This window comes from Diorhabda sublineata, chromosome 4 (genome assembly GCF_026230105.1).
Source record: "Diorhabda sublineata isolate icDioSubl1.1 chromosome 4, icDioSubl1.1, whole genome shotgun sequence".
Lineage (NCBI taxonomy): Eukaryota > Metazoa > Arthropoda > Insecta > Coleoptera > Chrysomelidae > Diorhabda > Diorhabda sublineata.
This window is the reverse complement of record NC_079477.1, coordinates 772,416-794,451: the sequence shown is the minus strand read 5'-3', so window position 1 is coordinate 794,451 and position 22,036 is coordinate 772,416. Positions and strand designations below refer to the sequence as shown.

General features: G+C 32.1%; 4 protein-coding genes across 6 annotated transcripts in view; 3 read left to right on the top strand and 1 right to left on the bottom strand.

Annotated features, from left to right (window-relative positions):
• The first annotated feature begins 566 nt into the window (after positions 1 to 566).
• On the top strand, positions 567 to 4,823 carry LOC130443627 (glyceraldehyde-3-phosphate dehydrogenase 2-like). The gene is made up of 4 exons (XM_056778416.1): positions 567 to 748; positions 1,409 to 1,847; positions 1,904 to 2,144; positions 4,282 to 4,823. Exons 2-4 carry the CDS (start codon positions 1,422 to 1,424, stop codon positions 4,611 to 4,613), a joined length of 999 nt encoding a protein of 332 aa, XP_056634394.1. The 5' UTR covers positions 567 to 748; positions 1,409 to 1,421; the 3' UTR covers positions 4,614 to 4,823.
• A 1,175-nt stretch (positions 4,824 to 5,998) lies between these two features.
• LOC130443628 (glyceraldehyde-3-phosphate dehydrogenase-like) lies at positions 5,999 to 6,519 on the top strand. The gene has a single exon (XM_056778417.1). The coding sequence runs from the start codon at positions 6,142 to 6,144 to the stop codon at positions 6,463 to 6,465; it is 324 nt and encodes a 107-aa protein (XP_056634395.1). The 5' UTR covers positions 5,999 to 6,141; the 3' UTR covers positions 6,466 to 6,519.
• A 630-nt stretch (positions 6,520 to 7,149) lies between these two features.
• Positions 7,150 to 22,036, bottom strand: part of LOC130443113 (uncharacterized) — a 44,703-nt gene continuing 29,816 nt past the window's right edge. For 2 of the 3 annotated variants that reach the window (XM_056777585.1, XM_056777584.1), the window contains 8 exons: positions 9,785 to 9,938; positions 9,342 to 9,567; positions 9,163 to 9,283; positions 8,935 to 9,105; positions 8,747 to 8,874; positions 8,057 to 8,300; positions 7,827 to 7,991; positions 7,150 to 7,302 (listed from right to left, as the gene is read on the bottom strand). In XM_056777585.1, coding sequence (XP_056633563.1) covers positions 7,270 to 7,302; positions 7,827 to 7,991; positions 8,057 to 8,300; positions 8,747 to 8,874; positions 8,935 to 9,105; positions 9,163 to 9,283; positions 9,342 to 9,567; positions 9,785 to 9,857 — 1,161 coding nt within the window. In that variant the 5' untranslated portion in view covers positions 9,858 to 9,938 and the 3' untranslated portion in view covers positions 7,150 to 7,269. Of the gene's footprint in view, positions 7,303 to 7,826; positions 7,992 to 8,056; positions 8,301 to 8,746; positions 8,875 to 8,934; positions 9,106 to 9,162; positions 9,284 to 9,341; positions 9,568 to 9,784; positions 9,939 to 11,022; positions 11,375 to 22,036 lie in introns of those variants that run through there. The other variant, XM_056777586.1, reaches the window with a different exon arrangement.
• Positions 12,696 to 22,036, top strand: part of LOC130443112 (reversion-inducing cysteine-rich protein with Kazal motifs) — a 50,962-nt gene continuing 41,621 nt past the window's right edge. Inside the window, exons 1-2 of the mRNA XM_056777581.1 lie at positions 12,696 to 12,964; positions 19,047 to 19,099. Coding sequence (XP_056633559.1) covers positions 12,874 to 12,964; positions 19,047 to 19,099 — 144 coding nt within the window. The 5' untranslated portion in view covers positions 12,696 to 12,873. The remainder of the gene's footprint in view (positions 12,965 to 19,046; positions 19,100 to 22,036) is intronic.

Below are 22,036 nucleotides of genomic sequence, written 5' to 3'. Positions count from 1 at the left end.
TGTAATTTACTAATATATTGAAATTACTTGAATGGGGATAAAGTCAAATACAAACAGCTCCCTCTCTCACGAAATCCATGGATAAAGTACTGTTTCAGAGTGCTGTTTTGGCACAACTACACCCCTGCACATATAGATTATGGAGAAGAATCTGTATGTATAGAAATTGTTCTACGAAAGACCAAATTGGCTAAAGGGTAAATTTTAAAGGTAGCGCCAATTATAATTATTGCTTTGAACAACTTTTGCGCAACGTAAATAGTTGAAATTCTAAATAACAAATTTTGATTTCAAGTCAGCATACTTCAATTCGTCAGTTTTTCAAATTTTCTTCTACTCTCCATAATTCAGCCGCAATTTAAAACTGTTTTTCTATGGCATTAATTTTGAGGTTATAGAAGCAATTAACATTTATGTCATATACAAAAAACTAACCGTTCTTCGGACACTAATAAAAACGTGAGGTGAACGTTTTGATAAGTATGGTTGTTTTCCTAATTATATCTATATCCATCCTTTATCTATGATCGTTTCATATAAATGCTCAATATAATGATATAAATATCACTCGTTTCCCCTACATACTCGTGTTCTACAGCCGAAACAAAAATTTCAGTCACCTTGGCAACACTTCGAATCCGCTTTATCACGTGACACATGAATTTTATTTTTATGTCAAGATTTTTATTTAACTGACACTTTCCTAGTGGATTCCGAGTTGGTTTTTGGTTTCTGTAGTGTATAAAACGTAAGTAATATTACAATTATTACAAGTAAATCATGAATTATTATAATAGGTACATTTTCAATAGATTATCAATTAGATTGAATAAATTTACGTTGGATATTTTTAGAACATGTCTGTCTATTTTTAGTAGATGAAGTTTTTATATAACCATTTTTTTACTGCAAGAAAAAAAAAACAGTAGTTATCATAAAATAACATGTTAAGTGATAAAAACCTTGTTTTTTATAACAGTAATTGTTAAAAAATTACGAAATGTCGTGATTTGAAGTAATGAAGCGACCGGTTTGACCTTCTCTGACCTTCATTTGTACACACCCTGCTACAATATAAACCGAGTTTAAATAATTTCATATATGATCTGTAATCAACAAATTTGGATAAATTTGATAATTTATTTACATTATACTAAAGTTTACTACCTATTACTGATAACGAGGTCAGTTTATTAATTTAACTAACGATTATGTTTTGATTAAACTATTTTCTATAAAGAAAATTAAATATATTTAGCGATATACGTCTGATAAGCTATTATAGTACTAAAATTAAACTTTTTTTAACATTTCGGCGCATTAAAGGTCAGTAAAGGACATCATTTAAAATAACTTTTCATTCTTATTATAGTATATAAATATTGTACAGCCATTTATATATATTTAGATTTTGATTCAAAATGGCGAAAGTAGGAATAAACGGTTTTGGACGTATTGGTCGCTTGGTACTTCGCGCTGCTCTCGCTAAAGGCGTAGACGTAGTAGCCGTTAACGACCCATTCCTCGATGTCGATTACATGGTCTATTTATTCAAATTCGATTCGACCCACGGTCGTTACAAGGGTTGCGTTAACAGCGATGGTAAAAATTTGGTTGTTGACGGTAAGGCAATTGCCGTTTACCAAGAAAAAGATCCCGCTCAAATTCCATGGGGCAAACACGGCGCCGATTACGTAGTAGAATCTACCGGAGTCTTTACTACCGTCGAAAAGGCGAAGAAACATCTCGACGGCGGCGCCAAGAAAGTTATTATTTCCGCTCCATCCGCTGATGCACCGATGTACGTTTGCGGAGTAAACCTCGACGCCTACAATCCAGCCGATCCTGTAAGTACCGATGTTGAAGGTCGTTTTGTGGTTTGATTGTAATTTATGTTTTAAAGGTCATTTCTAACGCTTCGTGTACCACAAACTGCTTGGCTCCTTTGGCTAAAGTCATTCATGATAATTTTGAAATCGTCGAAGGTTTGATGACGACAGTACATGCCACAACTGCCACACAGAAGACTGTCGACGGTCCGTCTGGTAAATTGTGGCGTGACGGTCGTGGTGCAGGACAAAACATCATTCCAGCGGCTACTGGAGCCGCCAAGGCTGTCGGTAAAGTTATTCCAAGCCTTAACGGTAAGTTAAAATCATTAACAATAATTTTTCTTTACTCTTAAATATCTTTTTTCTCTTTCTGTAATTTAAATGAGCCTTTTAATTAATTATATTTATAAATTTTGTTAATTTCCATAATAATTTCAAAGTTTGGCAACGTTGTTGATTTATTTCAACCTTGGAATATAGCGTCCCCTACACTACTCTCGAAGTTAATCGAATAATATAGTTGTGTAAAGATGAAATATTTTAGTTCTCTTCACGCTATTATACTTTTTTTTCTTCAATCTCCGGTTTTTGCGCCTGATTCAAAGGATTTAAGTTCGAACACGGTGAATTCCTCGCGAGGATTATGCGTTTCGAATTTCGTTCAGCTTTGTCGAATCATTGAACGAGTAGTGTATGGTACAACTATAGTGTACTTTCTCGAGTTCCTGTCATTTTAATATATGTAGTTCAAAAATAACCTTTATTTCTTATATTAATTGAGATCATTTTGTTATAAGTTTACTCGTTTATGGAATTTTTAGTTTTAATAATACGGGGGTAGTTTGAAAAATTATTGTGTTTTGATTACGTTTCGAAATTATTTGATATTTTTTTCATTAACGTTGTTTAATACATTAATACGGGGGTAATTAATTTTTTTTCTCAATTGACTTAATAAAATAACAGAAAAATGTGCGGGGGAAACTAAAAAATAAAATATTTCGGTGCTAATATAAGAAATTCGTTTTATCATTTGAATTATTTCTAAAACGATGATAATACTACAGGGTTTAACGTATAAATTTGTTTTTTTTTTAAATTAATGTGATAATTAAAAAAATAATACGAGGGTAATTAAAAAAAGTCGCGTTAGAATTGAAACATAATATGGTGGTTTAGAAATTTCCTTCCTATCAGTTTATTATAAAATGTTGAGGCTCACTTCAGAAACTTGTTTTTTTGTTGAAAATTAACAAAGTGTTATAAGGGTAATTCAAGAAATTAGTTTTTATCACTTGAAATACGGGTTATATGTATAGTTTCTTATTAGTTAACATTAAGTTGTACGAGGGTAATTTGAAAAATTATTTTCTACCAGTTTGTATAATAGTTAAAATATAAATTTACGAGGGTGATTTTTTTGAGTGATAAAATTGAAAAAAATTTGAAATGAAATATTACGGGGGTTATTTCAAAAATTCGTTTCTACCACTTGGTGTGAAATATTCATATTAACATGAGGGTGATTCGAGAATTATTCAATTTAAGTTTCGATAAACTTGAAATATAATACGGGGTAATTCAAAAAGTTTCCATTATAGTACTACGAGAATAATTTAAAAAAAATTTTTTTTAAATTGTATTAAAATGAGAGAAAAAGTATGTGTCGTTTATGTTAAAGTGACCTATTGGAGAGTTACAGGGGTTATTTCAAAAATTCATTTTTACTGTTATTTTCAAGCTAATTTTAAAAATTCGATTTTATTTTCATACAATTTGATACAATTGGAAAATTTCGAAAAGTCATCGACTTAAAAGAATAATTAGAATTGATACGGGGGTAATTTCAAACGTTTTTTTTTTAATTTCGTAAAAATTCACAATTACCAATTGATATAATTACGAGGGTAGTTTTAGAATATCATTATCATTTTCTAATCGACGAAAATTGAATAATACAAGGCTTTTTTTTAGGTTATGTAATTTCAGTTATTAATTTTTTTTCCCCTTAAAATTTGTTAAATATTTACGTGGTGTATGAAAAAAATTTAAAATTGAAAATAAATTTTCTTTTCAACTAATGTAACAAATTTTGAAAAATCGAAATGTATAAAATTGTAAAATATACGAGGTGATTTCAATAATTCTTTTTTGCTAGTTTATATGATTATATACAGGAGCAATTTCAAAAATTTTCATCAATCAATTAACATGATAAAAAAAATTAACAATGATACGAGGGTGATTTCAAATATTCGTATTTGAAATACCATTTGATATAATAAAGTAGTTACGAGGGTGGTTTTAGTATTCTATTCTACGGGGGTAACTTTAAAAATTTACTCGATACAATTTATTATTATTTGAAAAAAAATACGATTGTTTTTATTATTTTGGTTATGTTATTATTTTTCGTCGTATATTGTTTGACGTTTGGACCCGATTTCAGGCAAATTGACCGGTATGGCTTTCCGCGTACCAGTTCCGAACGTTTCGGTGGTCGATTTGACCGTTCGTTTGGGCAAATCGGCGACTTACGACCAAATCAAAGCCAAAGTAAAGGAAGCCGCCGAAGGTCCCCTTAAGGGCATCTTGGGCTACACCGACGAAGACGTCGTTTCCAACGATTTCATCGGCGATACCCACTCATCAGTATTCGACGCAAAGGCCGGTATTCAATTGAACGACAAATTCGTCAAACTCATCTCTTGGTACGACAACGAATACGGATACTCGAACAGGGTTATCGATTTGATCTTGTACATTTCCACCAAAGCTTAAGATTTTCCTTTCTTTTTTTCTAATAGAAAAATCTCGGCAGGTTTCGATCGGTGGAGACTTTTTAGCGTCTCGCGGAATAAGTGAAAAAGTAAAGGATTAGTTAGTAGTCCTTTGTCGGTAAAAAAAATAAAAAAAAATGTTACTTTTTTCGATTTTACCGTTTATTTTCTTTATTTAAAATATATGTGTCTAAAATATACAAGTTCCGACAAAATATTCTCATATTTATATCCTTTCTCTGTTTCCTTTTCCACTTTCTTTTCAGGCGAAGAAAAAAAAAATACGCGTCGTTCTCCGGATAAAACTGTCGAAAATGAAATTGTAGTACTAGATTTTCATTTTTTACAAATTTTCAAAGAAAATATCGACGAAAATGAAAGTCAAACTTTTTTTTCAATTTCACGAAATTATAAGCTAATTTTTTCCCGTTTTCTAATACTATTTCAGATCCTAGTTTTTCCTTCCCGTTGCAATTTATTCCTCCGTCTTGTTTTCCCCAAAATTTTCACTAAATTTTTTGTTTCTCTTTTTCTGATGTTTCGAGATCCATTTTTACCACTATCTCCGGTTCTTTTTGCCCTTCCTAAATTCCTACACGTTTTTCCACCATTTTATCACTTTCTTTTCACCGTAATGTTTCCATTCCAGTTCTTTTTCTCTTTTCCACTACTTCCTGTTCTATTTTCATCGATACTTTCAAAGTTTTCCTTATTTCGTTTTCAGTTTCTTGGTTTCTGAAGAATTTCAGTTGCTTCTATTCCCTTTCTCCTATTTTAATCACCTTTTTGCCAATTTCCCATCTTTTTGTACAAATATTTTGCGATGGGTTTTGACTTTTCCATTTTCACTGCTTGGATCCCAATTATTTGCTTTTTTTCTGTCCCTTACCATCCCTTTCTTTATTCCGGTCTCTTTCATACGGTTTGTTTCCACTGTTTTCTGTTCTATGTCCATCAATACATTCGAATTTTTCCCTAAGTTTGTTCTTTGATCCTTATCTTCGTTTCTGAAGCATTTCTGTTTTCATTTTTTCCAAATTTTTATCGTTTTTATAAAAATGTTTCCCTGGTTTTTGTACTTTTCTATTTACATCAATACATCCGAAGTTTTTGTTGTTTTCGTTCCATCAATTTGCTATTCTCTTTCCATCACCGATTTTTCCATATTTTCTTATTAGTCTTGGATCCATAAAATTTTCATCCATCTTACCACCAAGGTCTTTAGTTGACGTACCTCTTCTTCTTTTAACGCTCCTTCTTCTATTTCGTTGTCTTCTAGCTTCATATTTTTTGTAGCTATTTCTTCCATTGGCTTGTACGATATTTTTTAATCCGTTACTTTTTTTAGTTGATGTTTTCGGTCATCTTTCGACACTTTCTTAGCTTCACCTCCTAATTGTCGTCTTTGTCTTTTCATTTTTCGCTCCACAACTCCCGGTGTTATTAACTAGTACTAGTACCACAATTTCTCGTGGGACAACTCGGTAAAATATTAATGTGCTGATTGTATCTTAGGAAAATTGACGGGAATGGCTTTCAGAGTACCGACTCCGAATGTATCCGTGGTAGATTTGACTGTTTGTTTAGGAAAACCGGCGACGTACGACCAAATAAAAGAAACTGTAAAACAAGCATCGAAAACGACGATGAAGGGAATTTTGAATTATACCGAAGAACAAGTCGTGTCGTCGGATTTTGTCGGCGATTGTCATTCGTCGACTTTCGACGCTCTAGCCGGAATCGCCTTGAGTGATAAATTCGTCAAACTCATCTCTTGGTACGATAACGAATACGGATACTCGAACCGAGTAGTCGATTTGATTACGCATATAGCGACAAAAGACAAATTTTAGATGAATGGAAAGTTGAAACTTGAAATTTTTCGTTTCATTATTAAAATGTATCGTTAAAACTAATCAATAATGAGTTTTATTTCACAATTACTATCATATTATCCCCAAGTTCGATTCTATTTACCCTATCGATCGTTTCCACCAGGGATTGGATCGAAAATAATCAAAAAAGTTGAAAATTTAAAAAAAAAAAACTTATCATTTTAATAAAAAAGAAGCAGTTTTCGGTCTTTTTTTTGTTTTGTCATTGCAAACAAATTCCAAAAATCAACAATTGTCATGATTATAACCTAGAAATACTCTACCGCTAAACTGATTCTGAAAACAGTTGGTGTAATAGAAGCAATTTTAAGTCTATTTTTTTGATTTTCCATCAAAAACGAATTCCAAAATCAACAATTATAACCTAAAAATGGTTCGTTCGCGGTTCTGATTCCGAATCAGTTCAGCGTCCGATCGCATGCGCACTTTTAAATTGTCGAACGCGAGTCGATGACTTGCCGCGAACTAAATCAGAATTCGACTTTCGAACGAAACTACATTCCCACTAGTTCTAACCAAGAATCTAAAAGAACGCGAATACATTTGAGTAATTTAGAAAAAATATGAAGAAATTCCAACATCAACTGTCAGGATTATAACCTAGAAATGCGAAATCTATCGATTCTCAAAAAACTCATAAAATACTTTTGTAAAAAATGTTTTATTTCTAATAATACACGAATTGTAATTCGGAGACGAATGATTATTTTCCTGACATTATCATTCGTACACAATCGTGTCGAAATGTATTCGACATCTGGTTCACGTAGATAAATGATTATTCTTTTTATAATCCTAAAAATAAAATTTATTAGATATTTCGAATTGTTTTTAAAATAAATAAATAACAAAGCACTTGAGTTTTATTCGAATACTTAAAATTATTCGATTCCAAATCTTTCATTATCATTTAGAAGATATAACGAAAATAAAAAAATAATTTTCACTTTTTACAAAAGAATCTGAAACTATTCGATTTATAAAAACAGCTGTAAGAGAATATAGAATCGTTAATATTCGTGCAAGATCGTTAAGGCCACTTCTCGACCGAAATAGTAGTCTATGATCCGCGATATAAAATTTATGATTTTAGTATTGTACCGCCATCTATTATAGAGTAGAGTAACCGTATTACATGAAGTGAAGTTTTCGACTACAATTTTTCGATTATTGATATAAATAAGTAGATTCCTTCCTCATTTGTTTCAAGTCGGTTCGAATTTTCGATAATAGATGAAGAACGGTTGTGTTTTAAAAGAACGGAGGAATTTAACTAAATAATATAAAATGAAATATTAGTTTAATAAAAATTTAAATACCATAATAGCTTTTATTGTAGGATAAGTAGATCTTTTAGTTTTCGTTTGCTTATTTAAAATTTCATCGGCATAAGCAAAGAATTTGTCATCGTCAGTTCGATTTAACGATTCCATTATCATCCCGTCAATTTCCTTTTCTTTCTTTTGCCGATTTTCATTTTCCGCCTAAAAAATAAACAGTACAATTAATTGTGTATATTGTAAATCGTTAACCTAAAACGTATACTTACGATTTGTTTTAGTAAATCGTCTCTGTATTTCAACATTTTATTTTTACGTTCGTTCGCACTGTTATTGTCCAATATTTTAACGGCTTCTGCGGTTTTGTATCTGTTCAGCATCTCCCATTTTCTCAATTCCGCTTCTTTCTTCAAACGCTCTTCTTCTTTTTCGAGAAACCGTCTTCTTCCCTCCAGTTTATCGCGCACCTCTCGTGCGTGAAGCTCCGCTTTTTTTCTTTCCTTTTCAAGTTCCCTTGAAAAATATACGGATAATTATTTAGATTGGGTTACATATCACCGATTTCGTTAAAAATTTAGTATGTTGTAAAGAAAGTAACGCTGAACAAGAATATATTTAAATATAGGGCGCGGAAATGATCCCTTCGGGTATTTTTTTCCGTTTAAAGATTCAAATAATCGTTGAAACCTAACCTAACCTACATCTCTACAAAATAAAAACCGATCACGATAGATAAATGAACCGTATGTTGAATCATCGCGCTTATTTTATTTATTGTCGACCATTTTAACAAGAAAAAACCATGGAATAGTGATTTTGTAATTACGTTTCAACGATTATTTGAATTTTTAAACGGAAAAAAGGACCTGAAGGGATGATTTTCGTTGGGGTTTAACCTAAAAAACCGTGTTTGTCAAGTTTTGATCGGAAATTTGTCGATATTTTCGATTTTTACTAACTTTTCTTCATATTCTTTTATCGCTTCTTCTAACGATCTTTGTCTCTTTTCTTCTTCTTCTTTTTCCGTTGATGCAGCTTTGGCCGTTTCAGATTTTTCTTCTCTATATCGAATAGCTTCTTCCCGCAACTAAAAATAGTTACATTGAGTAAGTGATTTTCTTGTATAAAAAAGATTTGTTGAACTTACTTGTTTTTCTTTAATTTTTCTCATACAATCGATTCTATCTTTGGCGATTCTGTAAGCTTTGATAACATCATCCAATTCTTGTTCTTCCGTAGCTAACAATATGTTTTTCTGGCGCTCCTTTTCCAACATATCTTCCATATCTCTGGCTATTTCTTGTTTCTTCTTCAGTTTCTACAATTTCATTTTCGATTTGTTACAAAATTCAATTAAACATATTTGACGTTTTACCGTTTCGAAATCTTTCCGTTTAATGCAATTCATTTCGTCTAAAGCATCGTTATAATCTTTATAATCTTCCATTCTCCTTTTTTCCGCTTCTTCGTTTTCTTTTTTAATTTTGTCGTCCAACCTAAAGCCAACATCGACATATATAGTTTTTTCAAATAATCCCTCGTATACAAACTCACTCTTTTCTTATTTGTTTACTGGCTTCGATTTTTTTGCGTTTTTCGTTTTCGTTATGAGCTTTTGTTTCTTCAACGAATTCTTTAGCTACTCTTCTAACATCCTCCACTTCCTTCGCGTATTCTTCGGCTTCGTGCTTCATCAGAAAATCTTTGAATTCTTTTTGTTTTTCTCTTTCGTACAAAACTTCGCTCAGGATGTAAGCGCTGGTCAGCTGTTTAGCATTTCCTAGATTCGTACAAAAATTTAATAGAATTTAATATAATCCATCTGCCGCTTCATATTTCATCTTTGGGGTTTCTGGTTCGAGTAAACCTTTGCAAAGGTCCTGCAGTTTTTTTCCCTCCAGTTCTTGTAGGACTTTCTGACATTTCAGTACAGGACAACGCGTGCGTAAGTTACAATGTGGCATTAATTATATATCAAAAACAATAATTTTGTTTACCTTTGTTCATGAATATTTTTTTATTAGCTTTTTCTACGAAAACTTTACGGATTTCTTCTTGTTCTTTGCGCATTTGGTTGAATTTTATCGCTCTTTCTATTTTTTCATTTTCGATTGCTTTCAGACGGTTTTCCTCTTTTCTCTTACGTATATTCTGAAATATTTTTCGTATGTTCTATACGGGATGTCCCACGACGAGTTAAAACTATCCGTTCTATCGGAAGTCGATCGTAACTTTGTTATTTTAAATAAAACACCCTGTATATTAATACATTTTTGAAATCTACGTGAAATTTTAGTGTACTTTTGTCTAAAAACTTTTTTCCAAAAATATATTTCGAGTTATTAATTTTTTTGTAAAAAAATTTGAACTTTGCAGACCTTCATAAATTATTTTTTTACGAAGATACCCTTAAAAATATAAAAATGGTTCCTGTTCGGTCGTTTTTAACAAGTTCAGACGTATTTGAATCTATGTTGAAAAATTCTCCATTGTATACAGGGTGTGTATAAAAAGTGTTCAAAGTTTAATTTCTTAAAAATCAAATTTCTTCATTTTTTTTCTAAAATATTCAATATCTGGAGCTTTAGGTATGAAAAATTTGCCTCATATTTTACCCCTGAATGCATTAAAATAGAAAAAACGGGGTGGTTCTATTTAAAAAAATAAAAAAAATTTACATTTATTAAGTTAAACTTTGAGCATTTTTTTATACACACCCTGTATAAAATGGAAAACTTTTCAATATAGATTAAAATACGTCTGACTTTGCTAAACGCAACCGAACGGAAACTATTTTCATATCTTTAAGGGTGTAGTCGTAAAAAAATAATTTATTAGGGTCAATTTTTTTACAAAAAAGTTAATAACTCAAAAAGTACGAATTTTTCGAAAAAAGTTTTCGTACAAAACTATACTAAAATTTAACGTAGATTTCAAAAATGTATTAATATACAGGGTGTTCTATTCAAAATAACAAAGTTATAGTCAACTTCCGGTAGTAACGGAAGTCGGCCATCTTTGAAAATATTTCAGTTAAAAAGATCGTATCCGAAAACCTAAACGTAGAAACTTTCATGATTCTACTATAAGTATTTTGCCATATATACAGATAGTTTTAACTCGTCATGGGACATCCTGTATAATTTGATCTTGAATTGGTGGTTGGGTTAAGTTAGGTTAGAATCGAAAGCAGTGTTCCTTAATATCCGTATACAAATTGAAATTTTAGACTTACTTCTAACGAGTTTGCCCAATTTTTTATCATAGATTTAGAGCCTTCGGCCAAATAAGCCTTGTGTCTCTGCTCTTTCTCTAAAGCTTCTCTATTCAATTTATTCCTATCCAAATGTTTCAAAAAACTATTCCATTTTTCCTCGGTTATGTATAATACTTGGCTGTCACTTATATTTTCTGCAGACTTTTCATTTAAATAATTCATCGTCGAATATTTTTTTTGTCACTGTGAAGTTTTTTCTCCAAAAAAATAACAATGTGTCATCTGGCTAAAGTAACTACCATGGCAATCGATCCAACCGTCGTCGTTTAGCAACGGTTAGAAATATACAGATGGATTCAATAACAACCGAGACATTTTTTAACATAACAGGTGAAAATTTGGGATTAGTTACAAGAAAAAAAAAAAAAAAAAAAGACTGTGGGGACAAAAAATCCGCACCAACTGTTTGGTATGATTCAAATCGGCCATTCGATCGTTCCACGTCTTTCGATCCGTCTATTTGAAACGTTTCTATTTGATTTTGAATATTTTTTACATGTCCAGTTCCACGAAACTCCTTTGAAGATCTTTTTGAACCACATTCTGTTCCTTTAGAATTTCGGTTGACATATTTTTCAACGGTTTTGATTATTTTGCCCAATTTTCGCAAACTGACTCCCAGTATTACGTTTTATTAGATTAAAGCTCTTGCCAAGAAGTTTTTTAGCCAAATATAACATTCCACTGTTAGACCACCCTCCTTATTTTCCAGATCTTGCACCGTGCGACCTCTACCTCTTCCTACTGTCGCGTCACGTGCTTGATTTTCTCTAGAGATTTTTCCTTCAAATATAAGCAAAGTTCTGGTCGGCGTATTGAAGTTGACGATGTCAAAATTGTAGAGGAACGCGAAAAACTCTTAAAAAGTCTTGGATTGATTAAGAAACTCGATATTTCAGTACCAAAGAATCAAAGTTTGCGATAAGCACCTTGAACGAATCGAAATTGTTCCTTTTTTGAAAAGAATCATCTCTGGCGATAAAAACTCTTGGAGAAAACACGATGAACCAGCACAAACCACATCGAAAGTTGAAAAACAACAAAAATAAAAAATCGTGCTGTCATATTATGTGTTTTTTGAGCTGCTTCCAAGGAACCAAATCATCGATTCCGATGTTTGCTGTGCAACAATTAATGAAACTGGATGAAGCAACTAAAGAAAAACGTCAAGAATTGTCAAATCGGAAAGGTTTAGGGTTTCACCATGATAATACAGTGTCTGATATATCCGGGAAACTATTGGAGCTTGGCTGGGAAGTGACGCCACGTCTCCCATACAGCCCCGATCTGGCATCATCCGATTATCGTTTATTTCGCCACTTGGTACGGTATTTGACAACTGGCGGAACTAGCGGCGTCGTACCGGACAATTTTCACTCATTCAACAATCTCCAAGTATTTGGAAAGAAAGTTTCTTCTAAAATTGCTTATTTCCTGTCGTTACAACGAACATTTTTCAATACTACAATATCTCATCGGTATTTAAAGTTTTGGCATCGATATTTATACTTGGACTCAAAATTTTTCCCATTAGATACACCTAGTAATTTATCGAGAGTCATTTCTTTGGAATTCGTGGAATTATCTACCAAGGCACGCTTTTCCCCAAGATCTACAACCTACAGAAGTTTACAAAACCGATTGTTACTTTCAATATAACCCTGTATACGCATTTAAAATCGAGATGAACACCTCCGGTCGCTCAACGGCCGCGACGCTTCGTTCGCTAGTCAGTTAACATCTCTCGCCGGAGATGGATCTGTGCTAGCGAGCGTAGTGACCGTTTCGGCACGTGTTTATATCGTCAATATGTCAAAAAGGATTCGATTTTGCGATTTTTACATTTTTGGCGGAGTTTTGTTAATAATTTGTTGGGCGTTGCAAGGAATCACGACTCAAGGTACTCATTTGTATATTTTTAATAACAAAATCCATTCGTATTTGTATAAATATCACTGTGGTGGTTTATTTTTTGATTTGGTTACAATTTGAGGTTAGGAAAATATTTTGGTTTCATTCCAGAATCGTTTTTAACTAAATATATAAATATTTATATAACTTAGGTGTCTTTTTATATAAAAAATCATACAGAAAAGGTCTAAGATTTGAAAAAATTAATATTTAAACTTTCTAATCGAAGACCCATGAAATTTCGAATGTACATCAGATAAACTGCGTCTGTACTCCGACTGATTAAATTATATCTAAATTTAGACTCTGCCTTCTTGATAATTTCAACTGTTATTTCAATTTATCTTAATTGATGTATGGGTTCAAGTATGTATAAAATTTCAATTGGGATAACAAAGTTAGTAGTCGTCGAAAGTGTTGTTAATTCGAGAAAAAGATATAAAAATCACTCGGAGTTAGATCGGAAGTGTACGGTGGGTGGAGTTGCCGCTTTTCGTTCTAAATCGAGCGATATTTTCGTATTTATAGAAAAAACTAATAATTGGAAAAGTTTATTCGACGCATCCACAGTTTTTTCGACGACGTCGCGGGTCAATCGAAAAGAAAAATTTGTTTTTCATATCGGGATTCATACCCAAACAATTCTGGAGATTTCTGAGAATATTATTACGCTTTAATGAGAATGTAGTAAATCTGAACCAAAAATAGAACCATTCGTTTCATTAATAGGACATAACCTAACCTAATTTAACCTAACTTAACCTTTATCTATGGATTTTTCGTGAAAATAACGACTTTTCGCACACATATAGATCTTGATGAACCTTCGAGTTCATCAAGACAAAAATCTTCCAAAACAAATCGAATTTTCGTGCAAGAATCGATAATCGCTACAATTCGAATTCAATTCTCGTCGAAGAATCGATAATCGCTTCTCGATTATTACGGAATCATTAATAAAAAGATTTTTGTCACTTTTTTAGTCAAAATAACAGTTTTTGTATGGTCTAAAAGCGGTATCAGTACAATTTTATTTGTTTCCAAGTGTGGAATGTGGAAAATCATCGATATCAATTATATATTATAGCAAACGTAGTGAAATTCGATAGTTATTGGTTTCGTCGTAAGCAAATTTGAAAGTTTCATGTATATAAAACGTGACTATTTAAAAAGAATGCGACAAACAATGTTATTATGTCATTCTGAGTAAAGCCTGTTTCATACGTATGCGGTAAAACACCCTCGACACGAACAGGCTTAATTTTTCCCTTTCTGTACAAAACAAACAAAACCATCACTTACCTTCTTTCTAATTACTACACTACAAATCACGATAATGCATTTAGTCTCAATATAAACCGTGTTTTAATTCGTTTCCGGTTCCTATCGGAACCGAACCGCATACGTATAAAACAGGCCTAATTATTCCCGTCGATTTTTTCCTCGAACTTCTTTGTTTGTTTTGACAGATACAGTCACCTCTTAAAAAAAGAAGAAGAGTGCGTGTTCTGTGTGCGTTTCGAAAAAAAGAAGATTCTTTGTACCATACTTTGTTCGGGGAACTTTTTTGATCAAATTTTACTAGAAATAGGCGATTTTGGGTTAAACTAAAAATAGAACAACCACTTTAAGAACGGGAAAATTCATTATTGACCAAAGTAGATTGAGAAAAACCAAATTTAACTTGAAAAAATAAACTTTGACAGAACTAGAAGTTGGAAAAGCCTTTTTAGACAAAGGAAATGTCCGTTATTGACAAATTACTCATACAAAAGTCATTTTTGACTGAATTAAGTTGGAAAATCCTTTTTACACATTATTGAAATCCATGTTTCATTTTGTTTATTGAACCAATTTGTAGTTTATTTATAGACAATTATAATATCTGCTTTAATTCCGTTTTATTTTATATAATTTCCAATTAACGATTATGTTTATAACCGAGTTGGATGAGTTGTTAAACTAATTTGCTTTTCGTAAACAAATATTGTTTGCGTTATAATAATGGATACTGGATTTATTGTTTTATAAATATTTATTTGTTCGTTAGTACCGAAGCATTGTTTGAATATAAATTGCAAATTTAAATATCCGAAAGTTAATACGTCCTAAATAACAAAGGAAATATTTTGTACAATGTATTAACCGACTTTCTATGGCCAACGCTTGAAAAATCATCGAAATGAAACTGTCAACTGTCAACATTGAAGTTTTCTACTCCGGAGCGTTCAGAAAAGCGTTTTGCAGTACGGAACTGTCATTTTCACTACGTGCAACACCCGAAACGCAACTTTCGGTGTGTAAATGAATACAGAGAGTTTAAAGTACCGTAGAATGTTACAGCAACATCTGTTTGTCAAAAGTGTTCGAAATAAACGTCAAAATAGAAGCGGTTGATACGTGCAAATTGAAATTTCTCAAAAAAAATTTTGTTCAAATGAATATTCAACTTATTTACATCGATATTATTCAATATATTTTGCAAATTTAAATATCCGAAACTCCGAAAGTTAATACGTCCTAAATAACAAAGGAAATATTTTGTACAATGTATTAACCGACTTTCTATGGCCAACGCTTGAAAAATCATCGAAATGAAACTGTCAACTGTCAACATTGAAGTTTTCTACTCCGGAGCGTTCAGAAAAGCGTTTTGCAGTACGGAACTGTCATTTTCACTGCGTGCAACACCCGAAACGCAACTTTCGGTGTGTAAATGAATACAGAGAGTTTAAAGTACCGTAGAATGTTACAGCAACATCTGTTTGTCAAAAGTGTTCGAAATAAACGTCAAAATAGAAGCGGTTGATACGTGCAAATTGAAATTTCTCAAAAAAAATTTTGTTCAAATGAATATTCAACTTATTTACATCGATATTATTTAATATATTTTGCAAATTTAAATATCCGAAACTCCGAAAGTTAATACGTCCTAAATAACAAAGGAAATATTTTGTACAATGTATTAACCGACTTTCTATGGCCAACGCTTGAAAAATCATCGAAATGAAACTGTCAACTGTCAACATTGAAGTTTTCTACTCCGGAGCGTTCAGAAAAGCGTTTTGCAGTACGGAACTGTCATTTTCACTACGTGCAACACCCGAAACGCAACTTTCGGTGTGTAAATGAATACAGAGAGTTTAAAGTACCGTAGAATGTTACAGCAACATCTGTTTGTCAAAAGTGTTCGAAATAAACGTCAAAATAGAAGCGGTTGATACGTGCAAATTGAAATTTCTCAAAAAAAATTTTGTTCAAATGAATATTCAACTTATTTACATCGATATTATTCAATATATTTTGCAAATTTAAATATCCGAAACTCCGAAAGTTAATACGTCCTAAATAACAAAGGAAATATTTTGTACAATGTATTAACCGACTTTCTATGGCCAACGCTTGAAAAATCATCGAAATGAAACTGTCAACTGTCAACATTGAAGTTTTCTACTCCGGAGCGTTCAGAAAAGCGTTTTGCAGTACGGAACTGTCATTTTCACTGCGTGCAACACCCGAAACGCAACTTTCGGTGTGTAAATGAATACAGAGAGTTTAAAGTACCGTAGAATGTTACAGCAACATCTGTTTGTCAAAAGTGTTCGAAATAAACGTCAAAATAGAAGCGGTTGATACGTGCAAATTGAAATTTCTCAAAAAAAATTTTGTTCAAATGAATATTCAACTTATTTACATCGATATTATTTAATATATTTTGCAAATTTAAATATCCGAAACTCCGAAAGTTAATACGTCCTAAATAACAAAGGAAATATTTTGTACAATGTATTAACCGACTTTCTATGGCCAACGTTTGAAAAATCATCGAAATGAAACTGTCAACTGTCAACATTGAAGTTTTCTACTCCGGAGCGTTCAGAAAAGCGTTTTGCAGTACGGAACTGTCATTTTCACTACGTGCAACACCCGAAACGCAACTTTCGGTGTGTAAATGAATACAGAGAGTTTAAAGTACCGTAGAATGTTACAGCAACATCTGTTTGTCAAAAGTGTTCGAAATAAACGTCAAAATAGAAGCGGTTGATACGTGCAAATTGAAATTTCTCAAAAAAAATTTTGTTCAAATGAATATTCAACTTATTTACATCGATATTATTCAATATATTTTGCAAATTTAAATATCCGAAACTCCGAAAGTTAATACGTCCTAAATAACAAAGGAAATATTTTGTACAATGTATTAACCGACTTTCTATGGCCAACGCTTGAAAAATCATCGAAATGAAACTGTCAACTGTCAACATTGAAGTTTTCTACTCCGGAGCGTTCAGAAAAGCGTTTTGCAGTACGGAACTGTCATTTTCACTACGTGCAACACCCGAAACGCAACTTTCGGTGTGTAAATGAATACAGAGAGTTTAAAGTACCGTAGAATGTTACAGCAACATCTGTTTGTCAAAAGTGTTCGAAATAAACGTCAAAATAGAAGCGGTTGATACGTGCAAATTGAAATTTCTCAAAAAAAATTTTGTTCAAATGAATATTCAACTTATTTACATCGATATTATTCAATATATTTTGCAAATTTAAATATCCGAAACTCCGAAAGTTAATACGTCCTAAATAACAAAGGAAATATTTTGTACAATGTATTAACCGACTTTCTATGGCCAACGCTTGAAAAATCATCGAAATGAAACTGTCAACTGTCAACATTGAAGTTTTCTACTCCGGAGCGTTCAGAAAAGCGTTTTGCAGTACGGAACTGTCATTTTCACTACGTGCAACACCCGAAACGCAACTTTCGGTGTGTAAATGAATACAGAGAGTTTAAAGTACCGTAGAATGTTACAGCAACATCTGTTTGTCAAAAGTGTTCGAAATAAACGTCAAAATAGAAGCGGTTGATACGTGCAAATTGAAATTTCTCAAAAAAAATTTTGTTCAAATGAATATTCAACTTATTTACATCGATATTATTCAATATATTTTGCAAATTTAAATATCCGAAACTCCGAAAGTTAATACGTCCTAAATAACAAAGGAAATATTTTATACAATGTATTAACCGACTTTCTATGGCCAACGTTTGAAAAATCATCGAAATGAAACTGTCAACATTGAAGTTTTCTACTCCGGAGCGTTCAGAAAAGCGTTTTGCAGTACGGAACTGTCATTTTCACTGCGTGCAACACCCGAAACGCAACTTTCGGTGTGTAAATGAATACAGAGAGTTTAAAGTACCGTAGAATGTTACAGCAACATCTGTTTGTCAAAAGTGTTCGAAATAAACGTCAAAATAGAAGCGGTTGATACGTGCAAATTGAAATTTCTCAAAAAAAATTTTGTTCAAATGAATATTCAACTTATTTACATCGATATTATTCAATATATTTTGCAAATTTAAATATCCGAAACTCCGAAAGTTAATACGTCCTAAATAACAAAGGAAATATTTTGTACAATGTATTAACCGACTTTCTATGGCCAACGCTTGAAAAATCATCGAAATGAAACTGTCAACTGTCAACATTGAAGTTTTCTACTCCGGAGCGTTCAGAAAAGCGTTTTGCAGTACGGAACTGTCATTTTCACTACGTGGAGCACTCGAAACGCAACTTTCGGTGTGTAAATGAATACAGAACGTTTAGAGTAACGTCAAAATAGAAGCGGTTGATACGTTCAAATGAAAATTCAACTTATTTACATCGATATTATTCAATATCTTTGATTGTGCATTACTTCCATTTCCTTTTTAATAACAAAATTGAAATAACCTTCACTTTCATTATTATCGAATTAAAAGTATCACTCTGTATAGTTCTTTGCATACATTTTCTTCCCCTGAAGGTTGAATCTACGTACGTGCATCCAACTGGTTATAAATGACCTGCAGCTTATTTATATTTTATAATGGTATGTCAATCATTTTATAGGGCTTCATATTCTACTTTTATTATTTTATTTGCACGGTTAAAATCGTAAATTACGAAGGGTCTATATACCGGACGGACCAATAAATTTGTGTTTGGAGTTTCATTGACAGTTTACGCCTTTCTTTTGTAGTTTCAATGACAGTTTGTATAAAATAGTTTCTTTTTGTCTTTCAGATTTGATGTGTTGTTCCCACGCGACTGGATCATGCAGAAGTATTTGCGAAAAGGTAATATTTTCAAGGTATATCGCATTAGATTTGGTACGACCCTTGTAGTACATAACAATTGAAAAAATTATGTCCAATTGTCGAGTGTTTAACGCTAACCACCCACTAAGTAATTTCAATTGAGGCAGAGACAAAAGTCGACGACACTACGACGATACGTGACAGGAAACAGCCGGGACATCTCGCGGATATTATAGGAAATATGCATCCGTTTTAAAACTTTTTAAGAATAATAATTTTGTTTCTTGAGGTATGGTCAGTTTTGTTGGTAACTTTTTAAAAAGAAACATCTTAAATCTCATGTGAATATTTTTTTTTTTCATCTTAGGTTTGTTCTTGGAAAAACTAGTTCGGGAAGTGTACACTAGAGCGCTGGATCAAAAGTACTAAATCCTTTTCTATTATTGGCCTAAATCAAATCAAATAACCTCAAACACAACAATCAACAAATGCTTCAATTCTGTCTATACGACATCGTTGTTTGTATCCGGTTCCATACACTCATGAACTAGCCTGCACTGGTGCAGTTCAGAACAGTTCTAGTGCAACTACCAAGAACAAAATTTTGGTTATAGAAAACGTTCGTGGTGTGTCGAATTAATGAATCAAGGGATGTTGATCTCATTTGGGGAAGATTGAAAGAAGCTGGTAGTGGGGATAAGTCAAAGTTTGAGTTTTTTGGGTCTAAAAGAAGATTGATGATGTTTTGGAGGAACGGCGATTGGATAAAAATGATTTTGAAGAAAGAATACGGTCGAAATATTAAAGGAAAATGTCGATTTATCTTGTGGTGGTTTAAACGAGGCTCGCAGTGGTCGAGAAATCTCGAAGGAACTGTGTTTTTTTTAAAACTTTTTTCTTTCGATTCCTAACGAGTCGTTTCTTCATATAAATGGATGTTTTTTCGCCGCAGGAGTGTACAAATTGATGCGTCCAGTGAATATGATATCCTTTTGAATATTTCATTAGTCACCAGGTGAGAAGCTCGACGGGTACGAAGTGATGAAAATTATTTACGATCCAGGGGTATGATTCGCGAAATGAATATTAAAACGAAAGGAATATTGTCGAACGGTTTTTCGACGCTATTAAATGACAGTGTCTCAAAGAAAACGATTCACGGTGACGGAATGCTTTGTGTCGCAGCTGCCGACTTGGTTTAACAATAATAGTTGTACTAGAATTAGAAAGAAATCTACTTGAAAGGCAGATCTGCACGTTTCCGTCTTAATTTTTGAAAAGAGGGCGTATTAGTACAAGAAGGGCACCATGCGGAGTCCTATTTACGTTTCCAGTTAAGCGAGTAATTTGAGAACAAACGCGTTTGATGTGGGATTTTACGATGTTGACATCATTTTGACAACGTTAAGGGAATATTTTCGGAGCTTAACCTTCTCACAATTTGCCACTTGTTATTTCATAATGCTGTATATTAGAAGAATTATACATTTATTATATGTTCTATGAGGTTTTTTTGAAAATTTTAATATTTATGATACGTTAATACAATTGTTTTATGACATGGCTGTTATTTTCCAAATTTATGACCCTAGAGTCTTGAAACAAAGATTAATCGTTTTAAAATTTATTGCTTTATTAACTGTAAACACTTCTCATTGTAAATGCTATTATTTTCTGAGATATAAGGCGCCAAAGTTCAATTTTTGGAAAATTATAAAATGATCCCATATAAATGCTGTTATTTCCCATACTAATAACCATAGACAATTTTAACATAAATCAATCAATTAAGGAGTTATTACCTCATGAACATTGAAAATATCAAATGTTTATTATCATTATTTTCGGAGATACAAGGCGTCAAAATTCGATTATTGAACTTTGACGCCGTGTATCTCCGAAGATAATGATAATAAACATTTGATATTTTCAATAGTTATGAAGCAATAACTCCTAAATTGATTGATTTATGTTAAAATTGTCTATGGTTATTAGTATGGAAAATAACAGCAATTATATGGGATCGTGTCATTTTTTGTAATTTTTAAAACATTGAACTTTGACGCCTTGTATCTCCGAAAATAATAGCATTAAACACGTGATATTTTCAATAGTTATGAAGCAATAACTCATAAATTGATTGATTTTAGTTAAAATTGTCTATGGTTATTAGTATGGAAAATAACAGCAATTATATGGGATCGTGTCATTTTTTGTAATTTTTAAAACATTGAACTTTGACGCCTTGTATCTCCGAAAATAATAGTATTAAACAAGTGATATTTTCAATAGTTATGAAGCAATAACTCATAAATTGATTGATTTTAGTTAAAATTGTCTATGGTTATTAGCATGGAAAATAACAGCAATTATATGGGATCGTGTCATTTTTTGTAATTTTTAAAACATTGAACTTTGACGCCTTGTATCTCCGAAAATAATAGCATTAAACACGTGATATTTTCAATAGTTATGAAGCAATAACTCATAAATTGATTGATTTTAGTTAAAATTGTCTATGGTTATTAGCATGGAAAATAACAGCAATTATATGGGATCGTGTCATTTTTTGTAATTTTTAAAACATTGAACTTTGACGCCTTGTATCTCCGAAAATAATAGCATTAAACACGTGATATTTTCAACAGTTATGAAGCAATAACTCCTAAATTGATTGATTTTAGTTAAAATTGTCTATGGTTATTAGCATGGAAAATAACAGCAATTATATGGGATCGTGTCATTTTTTGTAATTTTTAAAACATTGAACTTTGACGCCTTGTATCTCCGAAAATAATAGCATTAAACACGTGATATTTTCAATAGTTATGAAGCAATAACTCATAAATTGATTGATTTTAGTTAAAATTGTCTATGGTTATTAGCATGGAAAATAACAGCAATTATATGGGATCGTGTCATTTTTTGTAATTTTTAAAACATTGAACTTTGACGCCTTGTATCTCCGAAAATAAT